Source organism: Parasteatoda tepidariorum, chromosome 3 (assembly GCF_043381705.1).
Source record: "Parasteatoda tepidariorum isolate YZ-2023 chromosome 3, CAS_Ptep_4.0, whole genome shotgun sequence".
Classification (NCBI taxonomy): Eukaryota; Metazoa; Arthropoda; class Arachnida; order Araneae; family Theridiidae; genus Parasteatoda; species Parasteatoda tepidariorum.
Window position 1 is genome coordinate 100,406,771 of NC_092206.1, and position 26,301 is coordinate 100,433,071.

A 26,301-nucleotide genomic window follows, 5' to 3' on the forward strand; every position below is an offset into this window, starting at 1 on the left:
AAAAAATTCAATCGTTAAAATAAAATAATCATATTTATTTACGATTTTCAAAGATAAACAAAAAATTCAAACTACATCCTAGCTGCTAACCCACCCTTCCGTATTTTTACTTATTTTAGCTATTTTCTCTTCACAGAAAATAAGATTTTCCGTATTTTTATTCGTCCGCCGGATAGCTCGTATTTTTGCAATTCAGACGTCATGACCCTGTTGTCTGGCGTGAAAGCAAACGAAAAAATAAATAAATAAATAAAATAATAGAGGTGGATTTGGGGTGAAAATATTTATTTGCTCATTCAATTAATCTTGTAAATTTTTATTTATTATGTCTAAACAAAAACAATACAAACAAGCCTTTTAGAAATCCCAAGTCCAGTCTCTCACGATTTTAATATCAATCATCGATTTTCGTGTTTACCTGATTTAAAAGTTGCGCAATGCGATTCTTATTTACGCTGTTTAAACATCGTATATTATGATTCTTAGTTACGAAATTTAAAAATCCAATATCGCGTTTTGTATTTATGCATTTTTAAAATCGCGATTTTATTATGAAACATCGATTCTCGTATTTACCTGATTTTTAAATCAGGAACGTTGAACGTTGCGATTCTTATTCAGGCGATTTAAATATCGTACATTACGATTCTTATTTACGAGATTTAAAATTCCAATATAGCGATTTATATTTACGAGCTTTTAAAACTCTATATAGCTATTCGTATTCGCGCGAGCTTAAAATCCTATGTCGTGATTCGTTTTTGCGGTTGTAATATCAAACATTGATTTTCGTACTTATACGTGTTTTAAAAATGAAATAAGACTATCCATTAATTGAAATGAATATTTCAAAATGGATATTTAATAGTAAAAAATATATTCGATTCTTAGCAAAAGTTTATTTTTAAGAAATCTATCATCAAATTATTAAAGTAAAGAAAACTTTATCCCACAAAAGTCATTGTACACTTTCAAAAATTTCTCCGCCTATTAGTAAATATTCTAATTTTCGTTCAATTAACATTTAGTCGAGTTTCCTTTCGCATCTACAATAGCTTTCAAAAGTTTGCCAATAAATGTAACTATTTTTTTTTTTTTTTTNTATTAGCTTTTTTTTTTTTTTTTTTCTTTTTTTTTTTGTCGGGTGAAACTTGAGCAGAATATTTTTTATTAAATTGTACAGAAACTTTTACAACACTCAATTGTGAGTTTATGAGTTTTTCCTCAAATTTTATAATTTTAATCTTTGATATGAAGTCCTTCTTTTAAGCATTTTATCACATATTACAGTGCAATAGCACACAGTAAACTAATTTAGCAATATTCATTACTGATTTATCTCTTATGATGACAAATAATCAACTTTCAAATCTGGTCTATTGTTTTATTACGACCACGAGCCGCTTTTAAATGATAAAATAAAATATTACAGGAATCAGCATGCAAAAGGTAAAATATAATTTTGCTATCATAAGTTTGTTACTAAATTGCAAATGTAAATAAATAAAAAAATTAATGAAAAATAATTAAATAAAAAAAATAAAGCAATTGACGATAATTCTAATTCTAAAATCCAAAAACATTTAAGTGTAGAATGTCTTTCATGGGGTTAAATTTTTGTTACTATTTGATTATTGATATCTTAAAAATGAACTTTTTCTTTGATTTACTAAATATTGAACTAAAATGTTACATGCAATTTTGCTAAGAATAGATTATACATCTTATTATCAAATACCCATTCTGAAATATTCATTTTAATTAATGACTTTTTATTTCCTATTTCAATAAAAGTTATAAGTGAACAAACACTTTTGGGAGCCATTGTAATTATAAACATTTATTGATCTATAATCACTTGCAACGGTTTTATTGGTCATTCTGTTTTTGCCATTTGATAGGTACACTTTGAGCAAAAACTACTTAAAATAACACATTAAAAAAATTTTAATCAATAAAAACTATATATTCTACAAGCTAAATATATTATTTTCTCCACATGTCTTAATTTTTTAAAAATGAATGTTGTACCCAAACATTAAAAAATAAAATTAAAAATAAACAAAATCTTGCCAAATTGTCAAAAGAATTTATTTTTTCAAGATATGTTAAAAAAGTAACATTTTGAATAAAATATTTTATAATATCGATACTTTTCTTGTACACATCCTACATTTTATAAGAAAGAGAAAAAAATACAGACCTGGAAATTTTAAGATTTTTATCTGGAAAAATCAGGGAAATTTGAAATCTGATTTGAGTGGCCATCCTGAATAAAAATAATTTTAAAAAAACATACCAATTTAATTTTTGTAAAGTTATCAAGAATTTACTGTTTTAATTAAAATGCTATTCATTTTTAACATATCTTTGACCTAAATATCACATGATTCTTAAAAAAAAAAAAAAATCAATAAAAATTACTGTGAAAGTTTAATCTCGTAAGAAGAAAAAGAGATTGTGGAGAAATGGTGCCAAATGTGGTAACCATTCCATTATCTTTCTCTTTTGCAACCCAGCTGTTTCAGACAATTTTGAAGCTGTAGTCGTAACTCTCTAACTAAGAGTTAGATATTAGGAACTCTAATGTCATAAGGTTTTTTTTTAATAAGAAATCAAACCATTTACAATATTTACACTATTTTGATTAATGTTAAATTATCTGCGATAAATGTAATCAAAATTTTAATGAACTAATAACTGCTTTTTTTCCCCAAACGATACTATACTATTTATAATTTAAGATCAATATTACTTGATATATTAAAACTGATCAGTTTATTTAACAGATTAAGAGTTGTTAATTGTTATAAATCTAAATACTGATATTAATTTTTTTGTGCCACAATTCATGAATTTTTTTTNTTTTTTTTTTTTTTTTTTTTTTTTTTTTTTTTTTTTTTTTTTTTTTTTTTTTGGCTTTAGTAAAACTAAGCTGGTTGCCAATATTTGTATGATTTCAACATCTTAAACTCTTTTCGATTCTCCATATTTGTTGCTAATGCTTATATACGTACAGTGAACTAAAACAAAAACAGAACAACCCTAAATAACTTTTGATCTGATTGCATTTTCATGTACTAAGACTCAATCTGAAAGGTTGGGAAGACTCACTTTAAATATGCTAATTAATTAGTGCAGACGAGCAGTTTTAAATTACGAGATCAGACACAAAAATGTATTTTCCTTGAATGTACAAAAATGTACTTTCCTTGTACCCTTTTTTTTGACGAATTATGATTCCTAACTCACAAAATGTGGGAAGGGCAAAGCCGCAATCTGGGAAATAGGCTCCCAATAGTTATGCCAGAAGAGCAGTCAACACTTTAATAACTTAAATGTTAATTTTATTAATTGCTTATTTCATGATGCCTGAACAAATTTTTAAGTGTTGTTTTGAAAAGCTTTTGCACACAATTATAAAATTCGTTTATCCAAAGATTATTCAGTGCAAAAAACAATTTTTAGTTATTTATTATTTTATTTAATATTAGTCAAAAGATTATATGGAGTAGGTTATACAATTCTTTACATCACTATAAAGAATGTAATTTTATGTATGGCAAAATATAAAACTACAACAATATTGATGGAATAGTGCTTGTGAAATCAAATTTTAAATATACAACTTTAACTCAGAAACTATTTGACCAATTTTATATTTGGCTGAACAAATTATATTCTTTACAGTCTTATTCATTCAAAACTGAAGAATCATCTTTACAAAACTAGTGTTTTGTTATTGCTTGTTTCAGGAAGAATTATAAAAATAATAAATTCAAATTAATTTTACACATAATGAACAAGATGATTGTTAAATATGTTTTTACATATATATATAAGATTGTTTTTGAATTTTTAACAATAAGTATATAAATCAAGGACTGGATTAATTACAATTTTACATATTTTTAGTTATAATTATTTAATATTTGTAAAAGATTATGATATTCTAGACCATGATTTTGGACAATTTACAAAAGGGGTTGTTTTTAACATGATGGTTAAAACCAGATAAAACTGTCAAAAACTTACCAACCTTAATTGTAGTAGTTATCTTTTTTTATTGTCTTTAATTAATTAATTAATTTATTATTATTATTTTTTTTTTTCAATTCATATTGTAATATACTAACTTTTCACATATTAAATGGCATGCTAGCAGTAGCTGTTTGTTGACTATGAAATCTAACTAAAATGTTTTGGTTTCATCATTATCTGTAAGATGCTTTTATTTTATGTTTTTCAGCTGTGTTAGTATTGCACTTTATTTATATGCTATAAGGGAAAAGTACAAACTGGTAATTAGATCCAGATTAGCTTTCACTGTTTGTTTTAATAGTGAAACCAATCTGGATCATCATTAACTGAAAATGTGATGTTAAAAGTTAATTTTAAACTATCTGTTTATTTTTAGGTTTGCTGTAGTGAATTACAGAGAGCTTTTGAGGACTTAATTGAAGAAAATAGAAGATTAAAGAATCTTCTAGCTCAACAAAAAACTTAAGTATATTGCTAAATTTATATTAAGAACTAAAATTAAATAATTGTTAGCAGATAGACTATTTTAAGGATGATAATACACTAAGACCTCAATACATCATTCTTGCTTCTTTCATTTTCTCGTATCTCTTCCTTTGTTTTAATAGCCCCATCGCAACTGTTGTTCTAATAATTTTAATAATATTTGCTCGTGAAAATTAAAGTTTCTTGTGTCTAATTGAAAAAGCTTATTGATTTTGAAAAAAAATTGTATTTTGGAAGAAAAATCTGTTCTAGTCTGCTTGATTTTGAAAAAGCAAGAAGGGATCACCGAGTTTAACCTTTGGAAGAAAGAAAATTGCAATCTGAAGTAAATTGGGAAAAAAAGATACAGAAGAAAGATTACAAAACTTCATGCCCGAGTTGTTATGGAAAGTCTTGATAAAATATTTTGGAGATAGCGGAGCAAATGGCATCCCTGCGTATAAACTCCATTTTTATAAAATATAATGATTGCATAGAACATGAACTAATAAATTAAGTATAATGCATTTATTAAAATATTTAGGAAATAATTACTTACTATCAACAAAGAAAATTCTTGTAGTACACGTTGCTCATTTAAATAGTTGAATCAACTATAAAAGCCCAGAAGCTGTAACAATCTGATCTGGATTATAAAACTCCGAAATAGACTTTAAATATTTGATTTTTTGAATTAAATTTTGAAAAAACGACTAAAACGAGCAGATTTTTTTTTTATATGAACTTGAGCACCTAACAACTCATACTTACGTCTGTTTTTATTTTTTCAATATAGTTGGGTGTATTCATTATTAAATCGTGCCATTGCTTCAAATTAGTTGTCGAGTGAGGCAGAGGCTCTTCCTATTTCACAGTTTTGTGGAGGAGGCTCCCACCATAAATGGTAAAAATCTTTTGTTGTGGAAGGTAATTTACAATAGGGGTTCTATTTGAAATCTATTCAACAGATTCGAAAAACGAATTTCTAAGAACCCCTGATAAAATTGAAGATTTGCAAGCATTTTACTGCAGAATAATCAGTCTTGACTAAACTGAGACACCCCATGGTTTTCACATTTCTATGTCCTCTGGTCATTACCAAAGAGTTATCTCTGTTTGAAGGGGTTCCATCCGTTCCCTCACTGCATAATTGCCCATTTAGAATGACTACATCCACGCAATGTGATATGAAGAGAAGGAACAAATTGTTTATCTTGTACCTTTGCTTGTTGTGGGAAAATAAATAAAATAAAGATGTATCTGGGGATCATGGATTCTCTGAATTCTGGTCTTTCTTTCAAACGTTGTATGCTTTTTTTTTTCAAAAATCCTACCCTAACTTTAAGAAAATAAATAAATAAAAAATATTTAAAAAAAAAACTAACATTTCTAAGTAAGGAAAAAAAAGTTGATGTTGATCAATTTTGAGCCTTTTTGAAACAAAACAAGGCATTTGCCATACTTGTCGTTTGCCACTGTTATATTATATTTTTTGCAATTAAAAAAAGCTCTCTGTATATCTAGCTCGTGCTTAACTATTCAGTTTTTTTGTCTCTCCTGAAAATTAGTTTTGTTGGAGATGGCCGGTATTCAAATTCATTGATTCAATTATAAACCACATGCATGTGAAGAATCGTGTACCTCTCATTTCAAGTAGAAGGTCAAATCTACATGTATCTCAAATCCTATGGATATGCAATGCCATCTTGTGCCAAAAATTATAGTTTTTAAAAGGTTCCAGAACATTTTTACAAATGTTTCGCAACCTATTACAATACGAGACAGTGCTCTAGTATTGTTGGCTAGAAATCAGATTGTTTCGTCTTAGCTTATATAAAGTTCTTTCATGCTGCCACACAAACAATTGGTGCATTCTGCAAAATATATTTGATGGTAGCCTTCCTTAAATCTCAAAAAGAAATTACACATAATTTGGTATTTACAAATTATGAAACAAAGACCTAGAAGTAGAATATGACTGCATCACAAAAAATTTAATTTTAAGAAGAAAAAAAAGGGGAAGAAGAATCTTCACAAAATTCTGAATAACTTAACTGAATCTTTCACTAAGCTTTAAAAAGTAATCCTTTCACGAAATGAAAAAATATTTTGTTAGTAAAATTCATGATTGATATTCTGATTGCATTCTTACAGCTCAAAAACTAATTTTGCACTTAAAATGTGCATTTTAGCAAAAAATTTTAACCAAATCACATTTAAATAGATCAAAATGATTTCATGTACAAGAATATTTTCTAAGAATCAACAATAAGCAAAATATTTTATTATTTCGGTTTTCTACTGTTTATGTAGTTGTACATAAATGTGGTTTTAGACAAAAATAATTGTTTGTAAATACCAATTCAAATTCTAACCAGTATGCTAACACCTAAAAGTATTGATAAAACTGGAACAAAAAACATTTTTTTTAATAATGAAGTAGAAAAAAAATGATGCATTATATTTAAATGTGTTTAAAAAACTCTAATACAATATTATTTTCTATGCTATAGTTATCTGATTACTAATAGATCTCTATTGTACTAAACAATTGATTGTGTATATTGAAATATATATTGATTTCCAGAAGTATTGTTTGCTGAGAAGAGTTGAGAAGAAAAGTGAAGAATATTTTTATTGTTTACCCCAAATACATAAATTTATATGTGTATTTTTTATGTACATTTAATAAAGCATTTTTATATATTTCTAAGTTTTTAAATAAACTTTTACAAATGTATTTTTAGATTCAGAATAAAATAAATTATTTAGCAAGAAAAAGTTACTCTTTTTTTTCTTCAGAATTTAAGATGCTGCTGTTCTTAAAAATTTACTATTTTTAAAAAAACTGTTTATTATAACAATGATAACTGTTTAATAAGTGAAAAATGAAATAATGACATTGTTTCAAAGCCTTTTATTATTCAGTTGATCTATTTAGAAATTGTAAAACTATATTCAACTCTAGTAGAAGAAATATAGTAAAATTAGCAGATTAACAAATACCTATATTTAAAATGAAAATCGTAATAGCAATGCTTAAAAAAAGTGAAATAGACATATTTACCACTTTTTTTTTTATTATGAACAACCATTTTGATTTTAAAGTATGTATTTAGAGTAGACTACTTTAATCTACACAGATTATTACATTGTAGGCAGAAATGTCAGGAATGACATTTTTGAATGACATGACAGGAATGTTTGAAAAAGTTTTTGCAAGAAAAGGAATGCAATACCTTTTGATAGCAATGACGAATCAGAAATATAATTTAACAGTCATTGCTTAAAAAACAATTTTGACGAGAAATTGGGACCAAAGAAAAACAGCATTAGTAGAAAAACACATTTTTATTTTTTCCATAAAATCTTATTTCCTTCGAAAGTACAGATGTGATACTTTTCTAGAGAATTCCTTTTTTTTTTTTTTTAGGCTTCCATCCTTTGAGTTTTTAAATTAAAATTGTGTATTAGATTACATTATAAAATTGTAATTTTATTGCAAAATCTATTTTTATAAACAAAACTTCCTTTAAAAATCTTACTTTTCAAAGATATCAAGCAGTAACATTATGTATTGCACTACTCATTTTATTTAAAAATAAGACTCAACTATTTTTAAATCTTCAGAAACTTATTTCACTTGGGGCTGTAAACAAACTACACTAAAGGAATTTAACTGATTTGTTGTTTAAGAAATTTTAGGTTCTTTGACTAAATACAAAGGAAGTACTAGAATTTAATTTACAATCCTGAAATTCTATTAGAACTTTCCAACTATTAAAATTTTTATTTTTGAAAATGAAATTTTCAAAATTCAAATCTTGTATGATAATGTCATTTCAAAATTTTTGATCTCCTTACTGTTTAATATGATTTTAAACCAATTAACAATCACAGAATTTATAAAGTGATTGTATTGAGGGATCATTTAGAAATTATTTTTTAAATGTTTTGTCTGCATTCAAAATAACAAACTCTTTAATTAAGAGGACGCGATACCCAGATAAGAAACCGGAATTGGCAAAATCAGAGTTGTAATAGTCACCCTTTGGGGGTGTCGCTTTGAGGGAGGAGTGAATTGGTACAGTGACAGTGATATATGATAGAGGGTCAGTTAAGCTATCCCATCCTTCCCTTAGCAAAACTGAACAATATAAGCATTAGTTTCGAAAAGTGATTCTGGGTACGCGGTCTTTTATTTTTAAACCCTTTCTTAGTTTCGTTGTGAAATATCCAGAATAGACATTCTAACTATTTATTTGTATGTAAATAGGTGTTTACAAGATAATGGGGATTACTTTTTTTTTTAGTATATCTNAAAGATATCAAGCAGTAACATTATGTATTGCACTACTCATTTTATTTAAAAATAAGACTCAACTATTTTTAAATCTTCAGAAACTTATTTCACTTGGGGCTGTAAACAAACTACACTAAAGGAATTTAACTGATTTGTTGTTTAAGAAATTTTAGGTTCTTTGACTAAATACAAAGGAAGTACTAGAATTTAATTTACAATCCTGAAATTCTATTAGAACTTTCCAACTATTAAAATTTTTATTTTTGAAAATGAAATTTTCAAAATTCAAATCTTGTATGATAATGTCATTTCAAAATTTTTGATCTCCTTACTGTTTAATATGATTTTAAACCAATTAACAATTACAGAATTTATAAAGTGATTGTATTGAGGGATCATTTAGAAATTATTTTTTAAATGTTTTGTCTGCATTCAAAATAACAAACTCTTTAATTAACATTAAAGACTGTTGTGACTAAGAAGCATAATAGAATATTAAACTCCAGATTGTTACATTAATTTAATATTAAACTCAAGAATAATATACTTCAGATTGCATCTTAGTAAGAATTGAGTCCAATAAGGAGTTCATTAAATAACAAAACTTTGAAGCAACTAACCAATAATTCTAATTTTTATTTGAAGTATGTTTTTCCACACTTTATAGTGATGCCAGATATTATAATTTATCTGTAACTATCACTATTTCATAGTCAAGATTACAGTTAAGTAGTAAAAATGGAAGGTTTTTAAGAAGAATACCATAATAATCTGTTTTCTCTTAACAAAAATTGCGAAATTTTGTTGTTCGCAATTAATCTACGATAATTTTTTTCTACTCCTTAAACAATTCTACTCATTTTCCCACCTTCAAAACTATTCTGAAACTTTAACTTCTCTCCTCGTAGAAGAGCTAAAGAACATAAATCTAAAATGCTGTGAGCAAAAATGTTTAGTGTTTCAAATGCAAAATGATAAAAAGCCAATAAGGGCTATTTCTAATTTAACCAAAAACTATTGATTTCAATTAATTTAATTTCGTAAGGAAATATAAAATTTCAGTGTTGTATAACTTGTAATTTTTTGTATCTATGTAAGAGTTACTTTTTTTTAAATTTAATACAGTAAATTCATACATAACTTTATTAATATTGTATACCTATATAGAATAAGTAGAATATACACCTTAAAAGTTGCCCTAATTCAAATTTTGTAAACTTTAACTATATGTATTTCTGTGTTATTGTACTTCTGACTACTGAAAGCCAGTTCGTAAAAGTTGGAATTTTAGCCTCTATCTACAATGTACTTTAATGAATTAAATGTTACACTAGCTTAAATAAATCTTTTTTTTTTTTAAACGAGTCACACTCCTGTATAAGATTCATTTCCTAAATTTTTATTCATAACTTTAAGTGAGGTTATTGAATATTCTTTGAAAAAAATTCAATTCATATAAATAATAGCTGAAATACGTGCTTCCGAAATTTTACCCTCAAGCTGAGTTCAGCTTTTTTGCAAACTACAGAGTGAGGTGACTGCAGATAAGAAATTAAGGCAGGCGGGAAGCGAGAGGAATACAGAAGGTGGGGTAAATTTGTTTCTCATAGTTTTCTACTAGCAAGCACACATTGAGGGAGTGAAAAGTTTTTTCCCTCCAGGAGGCTAAAAACTCCCACAAACCTTTCAAATAGGTTCGACCCTATTTTCGCCTCCCGTAAAATCTTGCCTCCTCTTCGCGCGATCCTGATCGCGCTTTGATTGACGGTCCTGAATTGAATTAACAATATTAGTTATAAATGTAATGTTATGGATTTTAATGTAATAATTTCTTGTGAATTAATTAATTTAATTATTTTCCACTGAGAATTTGAAGTTTAAATAGGATCTGTACTAGTTTTGTATCTATTTACCAAAAAGATAAAAAAATTCTTCCCTTTTTTGTTGAGGTTATGTGCAAAAAAAATTCAACTACAGTGTTAATCGAATAATAAATTAATAGTTTTATATAAGTCTTTAACAAAATCCATTAATGGAAGAGAGTGATAATATTTTTCTCTATATTAAATAATTTCAGTAGGGATGTAAAATTCTCCGTAATTTTCTCTTGGATAATATTCTAGAGAATAAAAAATAAGCATTATTTAGCAAATAAAAATAAATATTATTTAGCAAATAAAAATAAACTTGTAGTATACTGAATAAAAACTTTAAAAAATGCTCATTGAACAATTTTAAGTGCACAAAATTGTTCTTCATTAATATTACAGGCATAAATTATGCTATCAAAAATTATTTTTCAAAGCTGATTAATCACATTATTAAAAAGACGCTCTTTTTCACTTCTAAAGTTATTTTTTGATGAAGTTTTTTAAAAATATTTTTAAATTATAGTATTTGGTTAATAATATCTATGAAGACTTTTCCATTAGTATTGCTAATTATAATGTGCAATTTTCACAGTAAATTAAATTACATGGAACACAAACTTTGAAGAACAATTCTGTACACCAAGAATCATTCTTAAAAAACTGTTAAGAAATGAGAACTGTTAAGAAATTAGCAATCAGTTTCAAGAATAAATAAACCGTTCTTTTTTTTTTTAAAGGAAAAAAAGAAAAGCTGTTCATTTTCTCATTTTTAAAAGTGATTTTCTTCCTAAAATTGTTCAGAATTTTTTTTAAACATTTCAATTTAATTAATTAAAATAGCTTTTCGTCATCTGAGAATGAAAAAAACCTTTTTCTCCAGTTAATTTAGACTTTGTTAATATATTTTCTATATCGCTAAGCATGCATATATATATATTGCTAGCAAAAAAACATCTTTTGACTCCAGTTTACACAAATATCTGCGGAATCAATGCCTTCGTTGAGGAGGAGGCGGACACTTCCTCAATGTGCAGTCATTTTTCAGCTCACCCCCTAAAAACCCGTTTGGTGGAGAGGCGAGAGTCAAACTGGGGGTTTTTCACCTCCCTCTCGCTTCTTCAGTGGGCGGCCGGCCAAAAGGATCAAAATGTGGAAAAATATAAATTATTTAAAAAGAAAACTCAGTGTTAACCAAAAATTTGAATAAAAACAAGTGAAACATCTAAAAAACAGCTTTTTATTTAAAATACATTTTTAAAACATGACAAAATGAAAAATTAAATGAGAGTGTAGAATACTTTACAACCATACTTCATTTATGTACAATAACATCAAATCAATGGAATAACATTTTATACGCTCATTTCTATTATTCAACGAATCAAAATGCTAACAATGGTAAAATAAATAACACAGAAAAATATTTTAACAATGTTTATAACCCAATTATACTTTGTGCCATCTGAATATACTCGTTATGAAAATCTATAATAATCAGAAGGATAACAATAACTACCCTTACAAAACTTTCCTAAATGAGGAGTCATAAATTGTTTAGCATATGTGCTTTCCACAAAGGGGAAAAAAAAAAAAACATTCCTCTAGAAAACATGACACACAAGTGAGAAAGGATATAAATTTTTTAAAAAAACATTTAAGTTCAAACCACACAATTTTTTAGCTATGTTTTTATAAATTCAGATTTTCCTGTGACATGTTTTTCAGGGCCTAATTATTAAATAGTGAGATCCCTCTGTTTATAGAATAATAAAAACCTTGCAGCTTTTTTTGCATATAAATGGTGAGCAACACATCAATTTCAAAGCCAACGTAACTTCAGTACACAATGAATTCGTTACATATTTAAAACAAAGTAGGTAGCAACAGGTTTCTGCCGAAAAATTATACACAGATTGAAAAATCTATTAAAGAAAAATGGAAGGTACAGAAATGAACAATTTGCTGCATTCTGTTTAAGAAATAAGATTATTTATTCTCATCAAGATCAGAAATTACTTGCAAATTCGTAAACAAATGGAACTGCAAAAATTAAAAAGCATTTTTGCTGCAGTCAGACCATATAACTTAAATAGTTGTAAACACTGCTGTTAATTCGTGTCTTCTAATGGTGCAATGTTGTTGATGTAAAAAGTTATTATTTTGAAAAAAATATTTCATAGTTTTCTTATTAACATCGCCCTGTTAGTGAACTTTAAAACTGGATTACAAACACCTGCTTTATTCAATTTCATTTCCTTAATTTTTCAAGTCATTGTAATTTTCAGGTTTCCGGGAGGTCGTTACAAATGTTTTGCTAATGCCATTAGCAAAAAAATATTGTATAGTAAAATTATTAGAGGTAATAACTTATTTTCAAAAAAAATTTTTTTGTTGTTAAATTCCAACATTCATAAACATGAAAATACAAATTTTTGTTTTCCAATTTAAAATGCTACATTTAGCATATCAAAAGTGAACCTTTAAATCAAATGCACAGGAAAACTTAATTAGTATGTAGTTTGTTAAATTGTAATACTGTCTCAATCGAAGAATAAAATTTTTACATCAGTATTTATATGTTACAGTAAAATCAAAATTTAAATTCTGCAATAAGAAAAATTTTGAAAATGAGCATGTTTTTATCACTCAATCAAATTTTCAGTTTTCATTTTTTTAAAAAGATATGAACTGAGTTATTGCATGATGTGTATATTTTTAGCACCTCTCTAACCATGTCTCAATGTCAGATTTCCAAGTATCTTTACTCTGCAATATAACTTAAATCTCTACGCTCTGCATATATAATAAGGGACATTAAGCCTCGAGGGCACTATGAAAAATTATGCCCCGTGAAACTGCACTCACTAAAAGCAATGTAATTCTCAAATTTTTACTTGATGTTAATAAGACAAAAATGAGTCATAGATAAAGTAAAAATAATTCACTGAGTTTGGATAATTTTCAAAAGTATAGAAAAAAATGATAATTTTATATACATATAAATAAATCAATTATATGATCGTTTAACACATTTTTCTAATAATTCTACGTTTCAAAGAAAGCCTCAAAATCAGTGATATTATATTTTATAAAAATTATAAGTGTTTATGAATTATAATTTTAAAAAAAAAAACAATTTAATATTTAGAATATAGGTTGAATATCCTTTTTCATGGAAGCATTTACCTCTTTTATTTATAAAGCATGCTATATATACACATTATCAGCTGAATTATTTAGTAGGAGGAGGCCTCCAGCGATACACATCAATAGTTTCAAATAGCATTTCTTTTGTTACAGGATTTCTTATGCTTTCACAAACACCTGGGGGGAAAATAATAATACATTTTTTTAGGATTTAAATAACAAATCAAATAACACTCATAAAAATCATCCTCCAAATTGAGTTTCCACACCTTTCAATTAAAACTCTGGATGACAATGAATTTTTATGACATCTGAGAATTACGTCCTCTCACATCAAATTCTTCTTCATTTCATTCACCATTACTGGTGTCATATGAGATTTGGCCCTCTCACTTCACTAAGTTGCATGTTACAGTGGTTTAATTAGCAGCAATCGGACGAGAATTCAAATTTTATTTTTAAACTGCATGCTTTAGTGAGTATAACAATTATATGTGTATACTTATTTTGAAAAAATCTAAATTTAACAATAAACAAGCAGATTTTTAAAAAAAAATCTAAATGATTGAGGACACTCTCTTCTTGTTTAGACTAAGTGATAGCTCATCTCGTGATGGCTGGACAATAACTATATTTAAGTGAACATAACAAATATTTTTGAGAGTACTTACCTATTGCTGTATTGAAGCCATTAGGAAAAGACTTATCAGTTCTTTCTCTCATAAACACCCACTGATTGTTTTCATATTTACATTCAATAATTTTTTTGTCCATGTTTTTCAGTGCCTTTGTAACCTAAACATATCATAAGTTGTGTCATAAATAACAGAATTTTATTGCTATATTTATCAGGGGTGATTGTAATCCGAGTAAAATAAACTAGATGTGATTTACGAACCAATAATATTCAGATGCATGGAATTTCCCGAATTAAAAGCTTATAATCCAAAGAAATTTTTTACACAATTCCGCAATCTGAAATTTAAATTATGAAAAGAATCCCTAACGCTAAATCCCATTAACGAGACACTTGCGCATACATGATTCTTTCACCAATTGGCGGAGATCCACCGATTTGATTCCTTTGGTTTGACAGATTATCGCCGTTTTGGATATTTGGAACTGCACCGGAATCTGCTGATATCGCGACTCTCATTCACACAAGTTTAGTATATACCTGATTTTAAAGTTACACAATTTAAAGATCGTACATCACTATTTTCATTCACGTGATTCAAAAAACAAATGTCGCAGCTTGTATTTACGTGTTTTTAAAATCAATAAGGTCATTTATATTCATGGGTTTTTAAAATCCTATTTCACGATTTGTATTAACGCAAGTTTAAAATCCATTCTCGTGATTTGTATTCACGCATTCTAAATTTTTTGGTAGTTAATTTAATCATAAATCTCAGTTTAAAAAATTATGTTAAATATGAAAATGTAGATTGATATCAAGTTTTTGCGCATAAAATTTTCAGGGGTTTTTCCCTTTATGTCACTATCACCCCTGATTTATACAATCTGCACCGCAGGACTAAATTATAAGTTCAATGCACCTGGAAAGATCGGAACAAATACAAAAATAGTAACTTGGGCACAAAAATATTTTTTATTATTTGCGCATATAAATACTAATTTATACATTTAATAAATAATTTGTACTTTTAATATATTTTTAATACAATGGAAGATCTATATAATGAAATTATATAAAACACAATTCTTCATGAGCCAAATGTAAACAGTGAAAATTACTGTTCAAGTAACTAAGCAAGAACTCTAAACTTTTCGCATGCTTTTTGTAGGTTACAATTTCAAAAGCTAATCAAACCAAAATTGATACATTTGTTTGTCATTAGTTTTAATACTCTGGAAAATTTAAGTATTTGTATTTAAAAACTATTTAAAAGCATTTTAAGACTGATCTGTTCCAGACTAATATTGTCGACATATTCAGTAGGTGAGTTAAGAGATGTTCTATTAAAAAAACAAAAAGCTTTGCATTTCAAGGTAGTTAGTGTTATAAAGATCTTCTACTCTATGTTTAGACAATCTTCATATAATTAAATAATAAAAATTAAGTTCCAAGAGATCGCGACACAAACGAAAATAGTAACTTCGACATAAATTATTCTGGTCATTTGTACATTAAAATACTAATTTATACAGTCAATAAAATATTTGTACATTTCACACATTTTAAATATTAAAATAAATGTTAAAAAATCAAAGCAAAAATAATCTTGAGGAACATTTTTTTTTAATGACAATTTCTTAAGCAGGCAAATTAATAGTAGACTTTATAAATTAATAGTAAAACGAATAATAGATTGCAACAAAAACTTGACTGGTTAAAAAAATATTGCTATGTTAAAAGAATTACTTGTATAAGTTTACTTAATTAATTTGGACAGATCAGATTTAAAGATTACATAAAGCTGTTAAAAACCTTTAACTCATGTAGTCTTATGACATATCTGCCAAATATGAAAATTTTATGCAACAAATAAATAATTGAATTTGCTCAGTTCCTAAAATAAGTCTAGTAATGTATTAAATTTATTATTTATCAGGTGCAGTAAAAGTGCCCTACTTATTTCTAACATTAATATAAAGCAATAAAATTATCTTTTTAACTATAAAAATTTTAATAAACCACTTAAAAAATTTAAAAAAAAACAAAACATTAAGATAAAGCAGCTAGCTTCATTTGGGATGTGCATACAAAAACAATTCATATGTGGCTCTCGACTCAAGTTTAGAATTAATTTTTTTTTTGCCTTACACAGGGTTCAATAAAAATAATTCATAAATCTATTATTAGCAGTATCAATGATGCATCTAATTAATAAAAAATTTTCTGATGTGATTAAGTAGTAGAAATATGAAGAATTTAAAATTTAGTAATAAGAATGAGTTAGAATAAAAAAGGAAAAAATACATCTTTTTAATCTACAGTTTATATTAAAAAAGAAACCAGAGGTAAAAAATAATGATAAGATTCCTACCTTAATTTCAGCAAATGGTTCATTTTTACCTCCTACATATAAGTAACCAACTTTTGTAGGCAGAAGTCTGTAACAAATAAAATAATGAGATAAGGAAACTATGAAATCATTGATAAAAATTTTATCAGGGGTGATTGAAACAAAGTGAAAACCCAGAAAATTTAAATGCACAAAAACTCGATAACAAGATATCAATTTATATACCATTCACATTTAACATAATTTCTTCAACTACCTACCAATAAAAAATATCACATTTTTATAGTAACTAATTTAAGAAAAAACTTAGTTCTTACAAGAATCACGATATTGGATTTTAAAATCGTGTGAATATGAATCTCGATATTAGATTTATGAAGATTGCTATAATGCATTTTTGAAGAAAAAAAAAATCCAGATGAGTTATGTGTAAGAAACCATCTCGATAAATTAGCGAATGTTCCCAAATTTAAATTTTAGAGCTTAATTCTTACTTTAAATTTTAGATTGTAGAAAAAATTTCATTGGATTATAAGTTTTGATTCGCGGAAGTTCGTTAATCAATGGTCTTGAGAAACGTGAAAGCACAGTTTCTAGACCTGGAGAGATGATACGAAAAACCCGAAATACAATCATCCCAGCCTTATTTATGATTCTTATATTAAAAATAAAATATTGATACTTATTTTTGTTACTTTTATTTATTTATTTTAACAAAATACAGTTACATAAATGAATATATTAACACAATAGTAGTCCTTAGCTTAAAAGTTAAAACTACTTTTTTTTTTCTTATGTTCAAGTATGCACAACCAACAAAGCTTCTGAATTTAGCTGTCTTAAATATTAATAAAAAAATATGAAAGAAAAATTATTTTCCTTTGGATAGTAAGTCACTGATTCAGTTTACAACTTTTCTCAAAATATTGGAATTAAATTAAGAAAATTAATTAGCAATTTAAAAAAAATTAATTAACAATTAAATTAAGAAAATTATTCAAAATCATCATTTCAAAAAATATATTACATTGTAATACCATATAGTATCAAATACAAATGCATGATATATTATCTTACCCTAAGCCAGTACGAGTTTGAATTATTAGTTTGAAATCTACACTGTTTAGGTTGGATGGTTTCCATTTTAAAACGTCAGGACATCGACCACAAGTATAAGGCTGAAAAATTTAATAACAATTACAACGACAGATAACAATACATAATACAGAATTACAAATCATTTTGTTAGTTGTGGTCTAGGAAATATGAAGAACTAAGTTGGCAGTGTTAGTTACGCATCATTTTCTTAAATTAAAAGGAAATTTTTTTTCAATACATTGAAGTACATTGTCATGCATTAAATGAACTAAAATAAGGGCAACTAAAAAACATACAGTGACAAATAAAAAAAAATCTTTTTGAAGGTTACACTGAAATTCATTCAAATTACAAAAATTAAGTTACTTATATTTGAATGTAAAGTACATCCAAATGTGCTTATCATGTGTGATGCACATATTTATTTAAAGTTTATACTAACTTTAAATGCATTTTTTTTGTAATGCTTTTATGGAAATTTTTTAAAAAATAAATTACCATATAGCTGAAATATAATACTAGCTTATTTACTCCTCTTTATATACTATGTTCTACATAATTAAAATATAATAACTCATTATTTAACCTGTAATATAAATTAATGAACAATGCTGCACAATATAATCTACTAAAAAATTAGCTGCAACTCATTGTACAATATTTTTTTTCCTTCTATTAATATTCACTTGCCCAAAAAGTCTGATGTTTTGGGTATCTGAAGTTTTTTTAATACAGTAACAAAGTTCCATAATCGGATGTTCGTTTTCAAGAAACATCTGTTTTCCGGATATTTTTAACAAACAAATCTCTTTTCCTTTTTCTAAAAAAATTACCTTTTTTTCTCTTTATTACTGTTTTTTTCCTGTTACAAAAACTCATGTATACAAAAAAATTTTTTTCTCTTAGATTCATTTAAGATAGTAAACATTCATTATTTATGCTACTTTAATGAGCAGTAAAAATTATTTGAAATAACTGTATAATGCAGCACCTTTAACAAGGTGAAAAGAGTGTTTGCAACACCTATGCTTTTCTTTTTTTTTCCCCTTTTGCTAAAATAAAAATTACTTTTCCATTATTGCTGAGAATTGCGTACTGAAGAGAAATTTCTATATAAACTTACCCAAATGTGAAATGCTCAGTTGGTTATTCGGATTAATAAAATTATTAGAAAGATCTAAAAATTAAACCAACCAAAATGTTAAGAAAAATAAACATTTTCACTTCAATAGAAGATTTAATGCTAATAGGATGCACTTCAGCTATAAAAAAGTTACTTTTTTCTTAACTTTGAAAATTTAGAATTATTAATGCTTTTTCATTTTAAAGGTATCGAGAGTTAATTCTACATTTTCCAGTTTTGTCGCTTATTTTTTAACATCACTACCAATTTTCTTGAGAGATGGTACTATTCTGTTCATTATATGTTTCATATAATTATATTATGGTTATGCAGGTTAAAACATTTATCATATGACAGTTAAATTTTTAAACATTTACGAATACAAATGCAACTGTATTGACTTGAAAAGAGTATGAGTAGAAACAAGTACTGCAAACATATTGCATTTTGATTGCAAATGCTGCACTCAGATGGTTTTAATTAGTTTTTATTAATATTTTAGACACTGGAAAGCAAAAATAAGATATTTTAAAATTTCAGGAGTAGATTTCTAAAACAAGAAAAGTAATTATGAGACAGAGTAAGGTTTTGTGTTGATTTTTAGGTGGCACTAAGTTACTTAAAGGAGATGCAATTGTGTGAGAGAATAGTTTAAAATTTTTCTCACCATTTAAAATGATATTTTATACATAAAGTAGTGCAGATATATTTAGAAAATAAATATTCTGAACTACAAATATTAATTAAAAGAAATATTTTTAAAAAAAATTATTCTTAGTAATACCCAATGGTTGAGTGGATGGTAGAGCTTTGCACTGTCGTCGCACAGGTCCTTGCTTGGATTCTCGAGAGGCTTAAGGTTGACTCAGTCTTTCATCCCTTCGGTGAGTCAATAAAATGTGTACAGAGCATGCTCGGAAGCTAAGTGTTGGGCTAACCACCTAACCAGAGCATCTACTCTTGCACAATAGCGCTCAAAAGTAAAGAAACTGAGATGGGCACAGTAGGCCTCGGCCCTCTACGGGCTGTCAAACCACTGAGTTTAGCTTTAAATACTCAGTAGCAGAAACCCTCCATCATGGTAGCTTATTATTACAGCAACTGCAGATTATTTTCCATCTTTGTTTTCCTTTTATTTTAAGAGGCAAACAAACAAATGGTGCAAAATTGTTGGGACTCCTTTCTTAAAACATGCCTAAACTTAAACTAAACATTTTTATGTATAAATACTCTATATTTGCAAATTTTGCTACATGTTTATTAGATTTATCTGAATTTTTACAACAATAATATCTGTCTGACTCTGAGACAAATTTGGATTGTTAAAGATAGTGCAGCTGATTCACTTGATAAATGCTGCTACATATGAACACAAGACCAATACATTTCATAAAACTATATTTCTTCATGTTTTTTCCATATTAATAGAGCTCTTCTGGATTGAGAGCTAATACAATCACATAAAAAAGTCATGCAAATTTTAACAATGCAAAATACACGCCATAAGAATGCAAAAAAAAAAAATTATAAATCGACAGAGAAAAACTTACGTCTAGAAGTGGTTGAAATATAAGCCCATCGACTTCATGCGACATTTCTCTGCTAAACTTTTCTCCTAAAAGCTATAAATACCAGATTCAATCAAGAAAATAATATAATATTTATAGTTAATATAAGGATCTAGATAAAGTTATATAGTATAAAATAAGGATGGGAGAAGTGTCAAAAGTTTAGACCAATTAATTTCACTTTTTGGCATATTTTTAGGAAGACATGAAAGAATCGTATTCCAAAATATATATATTTTTTAAAATCTTCTCTTAATTTTAATAAACTGTAATAATTCAGCTATAGTGTACGAGACCATAAAGAAAGAAAAAAAAAAGCTCGTTATACTAAAGTGCTTGCAATAAACAATTACTAGGACCACCATAAAATAAATTACCATGGTCCTCACATTTGCCAGGCATCTAATTACATGCAGATTTAAAATGTCTTATGATCAACAATAACAATTAGCTTATTTATTACAATTTTCAATATGGATTCAAGATTCAAGAAAATATGTTTATGACTGAAATACGATTAACTGACCCAGGTTCATATTAACTCAATACAAATAGATAATGAAAACTTAAAAAGATTTAGCAATCACTTCAAGAAGATAAATTTAAAACGAAATTAACACTCAACACAATAACAAATGATGAATCCTAACCTGTCTTGCCATAGTGACATCCCAAAACTGTTTTGCTCTAACGCTAAAAGGCTCTTTCGTGCGATCCAGTCTGCCTTCTTGAAATGCAGCAGTTCGAGTGCTCACAATTTCTTTGTTGATACAAAGTAGTCTGCGATCAAAATCAGTCTTACCAACATCTACATTCTAAAAATTATTTTAAAAAAAAAACTCTAAATTAAAATTTTAAATGAAGAAAAATTTTTTTAATTTTAGATGCTATACAGAAAGGGAAGAAAAAAAACATATGTAAATTAATAAATAAATAATCTAGCAAAAACAATTTTTTAATGCTAAGGAAAGCAATAAAATATAAGAAACAATAATTTATTTTCAATTATTTTATTTTGAAGAAGATATTCAACTTTCATTGTTTATACAAACAAATTGTGGACTGAATGTTACAATTATGTAGTGTAGGAAAAAACAATACACCAGTAAAATAACTCTACATGCTTTAATGGAGGCAATTTCTGGGCCGAAATGCTAAAAGAAATAAAAACAACTGCTCAAAAACATTCAATTTTTGCATTAAATACAAGAGGGGCTATTAATTTTCTGGACTGATCTATTAATTCGTAAAAATATTACATAAATTGCATACCTGAAAATATTATACTTAATGTTATCTCCACCTGATATGATGCACTTCTGCACTAAACTATAAAAGTTTCAGAAATATTTTTTCGAGTCCTTTTTAAGCCTGCTTATAAATTCTGGCATTCTTAAAAGGACTCCATACCACGGAGTTCCGTCGCAAATTCAGTTTAACCTCTGTTACTAATTTAAAATTTATATAATAAAAAAAAGGGAATTCAGACAAACCTAGAGTAAGCCATGAGGTTTCAATTACTAAAAAGAAATTTTTAAAATGTCAAAATGAAAATAAATTATGAGAAGATAATTTAGGATTAGCTAATGGAGAAGTTCTATTCCAATAATTTGCTCGCATTCTGATATTTCAAAAAAAAAATTTTTTTTTTAGCATCTGAAACTTTCCGGCTTAATCTATGTATCCCTGATTCATTTTATTTTTCCTTTAAATCTTAAATTAGCAAAACAGGTGAAAGAAAATTTGTGACATAAAATTTCTCCACTGGTATGGCATTCTCTTGATGTCTTTGACCTTGAGAACAAAAAATCTGCAAAATTCCAACAAAATATCTGCAAGGGATCTGTCTGAAAAATATAATGAATGATTCATCTTAAAAAGTGAATAATTTTCTGAAGGAACAAGGCTTAAAAATATTTAGGACATTTAAATAACATCGGAACTATCCAATATAAAGGACATTAAAATTGTTTTTTAAACTTTTAGGGCAAAGTAGGGAAGTGCGTTCCATCAGGTACTTCAAAACATATAAAAAAGGTTTATGATTCTCATACTTTCAGAAGTTATTAGAATTCAATCCAGAAACTTAATAGTGACACCTTTTCTTTAATTGCGGTAAAGCTCGTACAAAATTACATCCTCTTTATATGTAGGATCAACTTGTCTTTGCAGTTCAAACTAAATCTCATTGACATCTAACACTAGAAGAACCTTGAAAAGGATGCCCATTTTGTATGGTTTTATTAATTGTGAATCTTCAATAAAATGTACGTGAAAAGGGAGAAAGGATCATTCTTTATCTATATTTTTACATATATACATAAGATTACTAAGGTGAGTAACATAAAAACTATTTTCTTTAAGAATCCTTAGATGTTAAAGTGCATGCTTCACATTTTTAGAGTCACTTTAAATTCTTGAATCAAGTTGATTATTTCACTTTTTTAGTTTTCAGTAACTCTGTCCGAAAATTTGATGAGCTTAAGTTCTGTTAAAGGCATCTACCTACCTAATAAAAACTGAAAATGATGAGGAAAAAATTGATTTGACATGCTAATTTAATAAAAATTTAAAACATTAAAACTTGTTCTAAAATAAGATTTTCAACAATAAAGTACTGTAAAAATTGATATTTAAGTTAATAATATGACAGGAACGATAAAATGAAAAACCTTAAAAACAAATAACTTATTTAACTTTTAGAATTGTAGACAAAAGAAAAAAACTATTTGAATTAGGGTATTTCATTAACAACAGCATTTAATTTCAAAAAATTCTAAAGTTTGCATAAAATATAAATTGATAGTAAATTTAGTTAAATCACTAATTGGGCTAATAATAATTGAAATCACTAATAAATAAATTGAAGGGAAAAAAGGAAAATACAATTTTTAAATTAACTAATTCCCTTGATTTTTAAAAAGCTGTCATTTCAAATAAATTATACAAGTAATAGCCATAAAAAAAATAAAAAATATAGGTTTAAAATGAAACAACTTTTTAAATAATTATTTAACAATTTAAAAAAATGTAAGTGAAGAAACTAATAGATAGTTTCTTAAATTAAATTTCTTAAAAAATAAAAATTTTATGAAGCGTATAAGAAATTTAATAATTGGTTCGATATACTGACCTCAAACTTTACAATATCATAGGCTAAGTATCTTGGAACATCTACTCCATTCACTTTGTCAATTATCATTTCCTAACAATTGAAAAAAATATAATCATCATTTTGAGTATATCAACTCATTACACTATTTAAAATTTCCTTCAGGCCGAAGGTAAAGTGTCATCAACCTTAAACAATGAACTAAAGGTAATTACAAAAAAAAAACAACTTTTATATCACACTTTAGGGGACACTAAAAATTTCACGATATCAAGAAACTGGGAAATCAACAATCGAGTATTTTAATCGAACATCAAATGTTTTTAAAAATTTTGCTATACTGACATTTTACAAGATGTAAAACATGCATTTACTTCAAAAAACAGTCACTTTAAACAATGTCAATGCTTCTTCATTTGATTTTACACTTAGAAAAAAAAAACAAATTTTCCACTTCGAACACATCTCCCAATACCAGAGGTGTTAACTTTATAAACTAACAATCAGAAATAAGAGGTGCAATTGCACAGAATTATACACAGTCAGCATTTTCAAAATTCAAATCAGAGCAATATTTGGTGCAACAGGTGAGCTGAAAAGTTCGTAGGCTAACATAGAAAAGAAAAAAAATTCGATAAAATTTGATTTTATTATCCAATATCGTTGCCTTCAAGGGCGATACAATGGTTATAGCGGTCATATAATTTTTCGATACCATTTTTATAGCACTATATGTCTTTAGCCTCAAAATAGGTCTCAGTTTACGGCAATTACTTCTTCAACGGCACTAAATTTCTTTACAGTGAGCATTCTCTTGCGGTCTGAGAACAGGAAAAAGTCGCTGGGGGCCAGATCTGGAGAATACGGTGGATGCGGAAGCAATTCGAAGCCCAATTCAGATAATTTTGCCATCGTTTTCATTGACTTGCGACACGGTGCATTGTCTTGATGAAATAGCACTTTATTCTTCTTCAAATGGGGCCGCTTTTCTGCGATTTCGTCCTTCAAACGCTCCAATGATGCTATGTAATAGTCGGAGTTTATGGTTTTCCCCTTTTCAAGATAAACGATGATATTATACCATGTGCATCCCAAAATACTGATGCCATAACTTTGCCAGCAGATTGTTGCGTCTTTCCACGCTTTGGAGTTGGTTCATCACGGGGGCAGTTCACTCTCCGCTGATTGTCGATTGGACTCCAATGAGAAATGATTGAGCCAAGTTTCATCCATTGTCACATATTGAATGCGGGTTTATTAAGATTACACAGCTTCAAACACAGCGCAGAATCACCAATCCGTTGTTGTTTTTGGTCGATTGTGAGCTCATGCGGCACCCACTTTGCATAGAGCTTTCGCATAGCCAAATATTCATTCACGATAGGTCCAACACATTCCTTTTATATCTTTAGAGTCTCAGATATCTCGATCAACTTCACTTTACTGTAATCTAAAATTATTTTGCGGACTTTTTTGATGTTTTCATCGGTAACAGCCTCTTTGGGGCTTCCAGTGCGTGCATCGTCGTCGGTGTTCATTTCGCCTCGTTTTAACTTAGCAAACCACTTCTCAACGGTTGATTTCTTGGTGCAGAGTCCGAATAATGTTTATCAAGTCAAGCCCTGGCTTCAACAGTACTTTTTTTGCTAAAAAGCAATGCTTTATCAACACACAAAATTACTTATTATCAATTGTTTTTAAACTAACAAAAGTTGCTTCACTAAAAATACTATATCTCTCAAACTAATAGTCCGACAGCTGTCAAATTTATACACGTGTCTTTCGAAGGCTAGAACTAACTAAAAATCATATGGGTTTAATAATAGTAGCGCCATCTATGTGTCAGCCTACAAACTTTTCAGCCCAACTGTTATATACTACTTAATTCTAAATAGATATATAATATTAATAAAATTGTGAATGAATTTACTATAAAAAAAGTAAAACTTAGATAAAAATACTAAAAAGTTATACAACACTGAAATTTTATACTTTATTAAGAAATTAAATTGATTACTTAGTGCTCTAATTGGTTAAATAAGAAATAGTCTTTTTATCACCTTGCATTTGAACAACAAAAAAGTTTTACTCACAACATTTCAAATTTATCTTCTATAAGGAGAGAAGTTAAAGTTTCCAAATAGCTTGAAAAAGGGAAGGATGAGATTTTTTTCTCTTATTGTTTTTATAATTGTTTAAGGAGTAGAACAAAATATTAGTCTAGTTGCAAACAAAATTTCATAATTGGTGGCAGTCAAGGGGGAAAAAACTTATTTTAGACAGTATATTACAGAAATTTTCAAAAACCATATTGTGTATAACTCAAGCATAAAACAGTAATCTTGACTGTGCAAGCATAACAATTAAGGATAAATTACAATAGTTGGTGCCCCTTGTTTTTAACTAAAATTTTTTTGTTTCATATCTTCCTCATCTGATACATCTCCCAAGCTATAAATTTTTTGAATGCTTCTGATTGCTTTAATCTCCATGCACTACACAAATACTGTCTACTGTAACTGCAACCGATCAATTTCTTCTGGATTCATTAAATTAGCTTCCAAATGTTATGGGCTGTTATTC

At 27.3% G+C, this 26,301-nt stretch overlaps 2 protein-coding genes across 4 annotated transcripts in view; one reads left to right on the forward strand and one right to left on the reverse strand.

The window, feature by feature from the left end:
* The window catches only part of LOC107442962 (uncharacterized), a 23,608-nt gene extending 16,321 nt beyond the window's left edge, over nt 1-7,287 (forward strand). For both annotated transcript variants that reach the window (XM_016056674.4, XM_071179046.1), the window contains exons 6-7: nt 4,418-4,507; nt 7,094-7,287. In XM_016056674.4, the coding sequence (XP_015912160.2) occupies nt 4,418-4,507 (90 nt within the window). In that variant the 3' untranslated portion in view covers nt 7,094-7,287. The remainder of the gene's footprint in view (nt 1-4,417; nt 4,508-7,093) is intronic.
* A 4,614-nt stretch (nt 7,288-11,901) lies between these two features.
* LOC107442957 (mRNA capping enzyme) overlaps nt 11,902-26,301 on the reverse strand; it is a 42,089-nt gene continuing 27,689 nt past the window's right edge. For both annotated transcript variants that reach the window (XM_016056664.3, XM_071179047.1), the window contains 7 exons: nt 23,740-23,811; nt 21,257-21,421; nt 20,589-20,660; nt 17,895-17,995; nt 16,839-16,905; nt 14,499-14,622; nt 11,902-14,004 (listed from right to left, as the gene is read on the reverse strand). In XM_016056664.3, the coding sequence (XP_015912150.1) occupies nt 13,913-14,004; nt 14,499-14,622; nt 16,839-16,905; nt 17,895-17,995; nt 20,589-20,660; nt 21,257-21,421; nt 23,740-23,811 (693 nt within the window). In that variant the 3' untranslated portion in view covers nt 11,902-13,912. The remainder of the gene's footprint in view (nt 14,005-14,498; nt 14,623-16,838; nt 16,906-17,894; nt 17,996-20,588; nt 20,661-21,256; nt 21,422-23,739; nt 23,812-26,301) is intronic.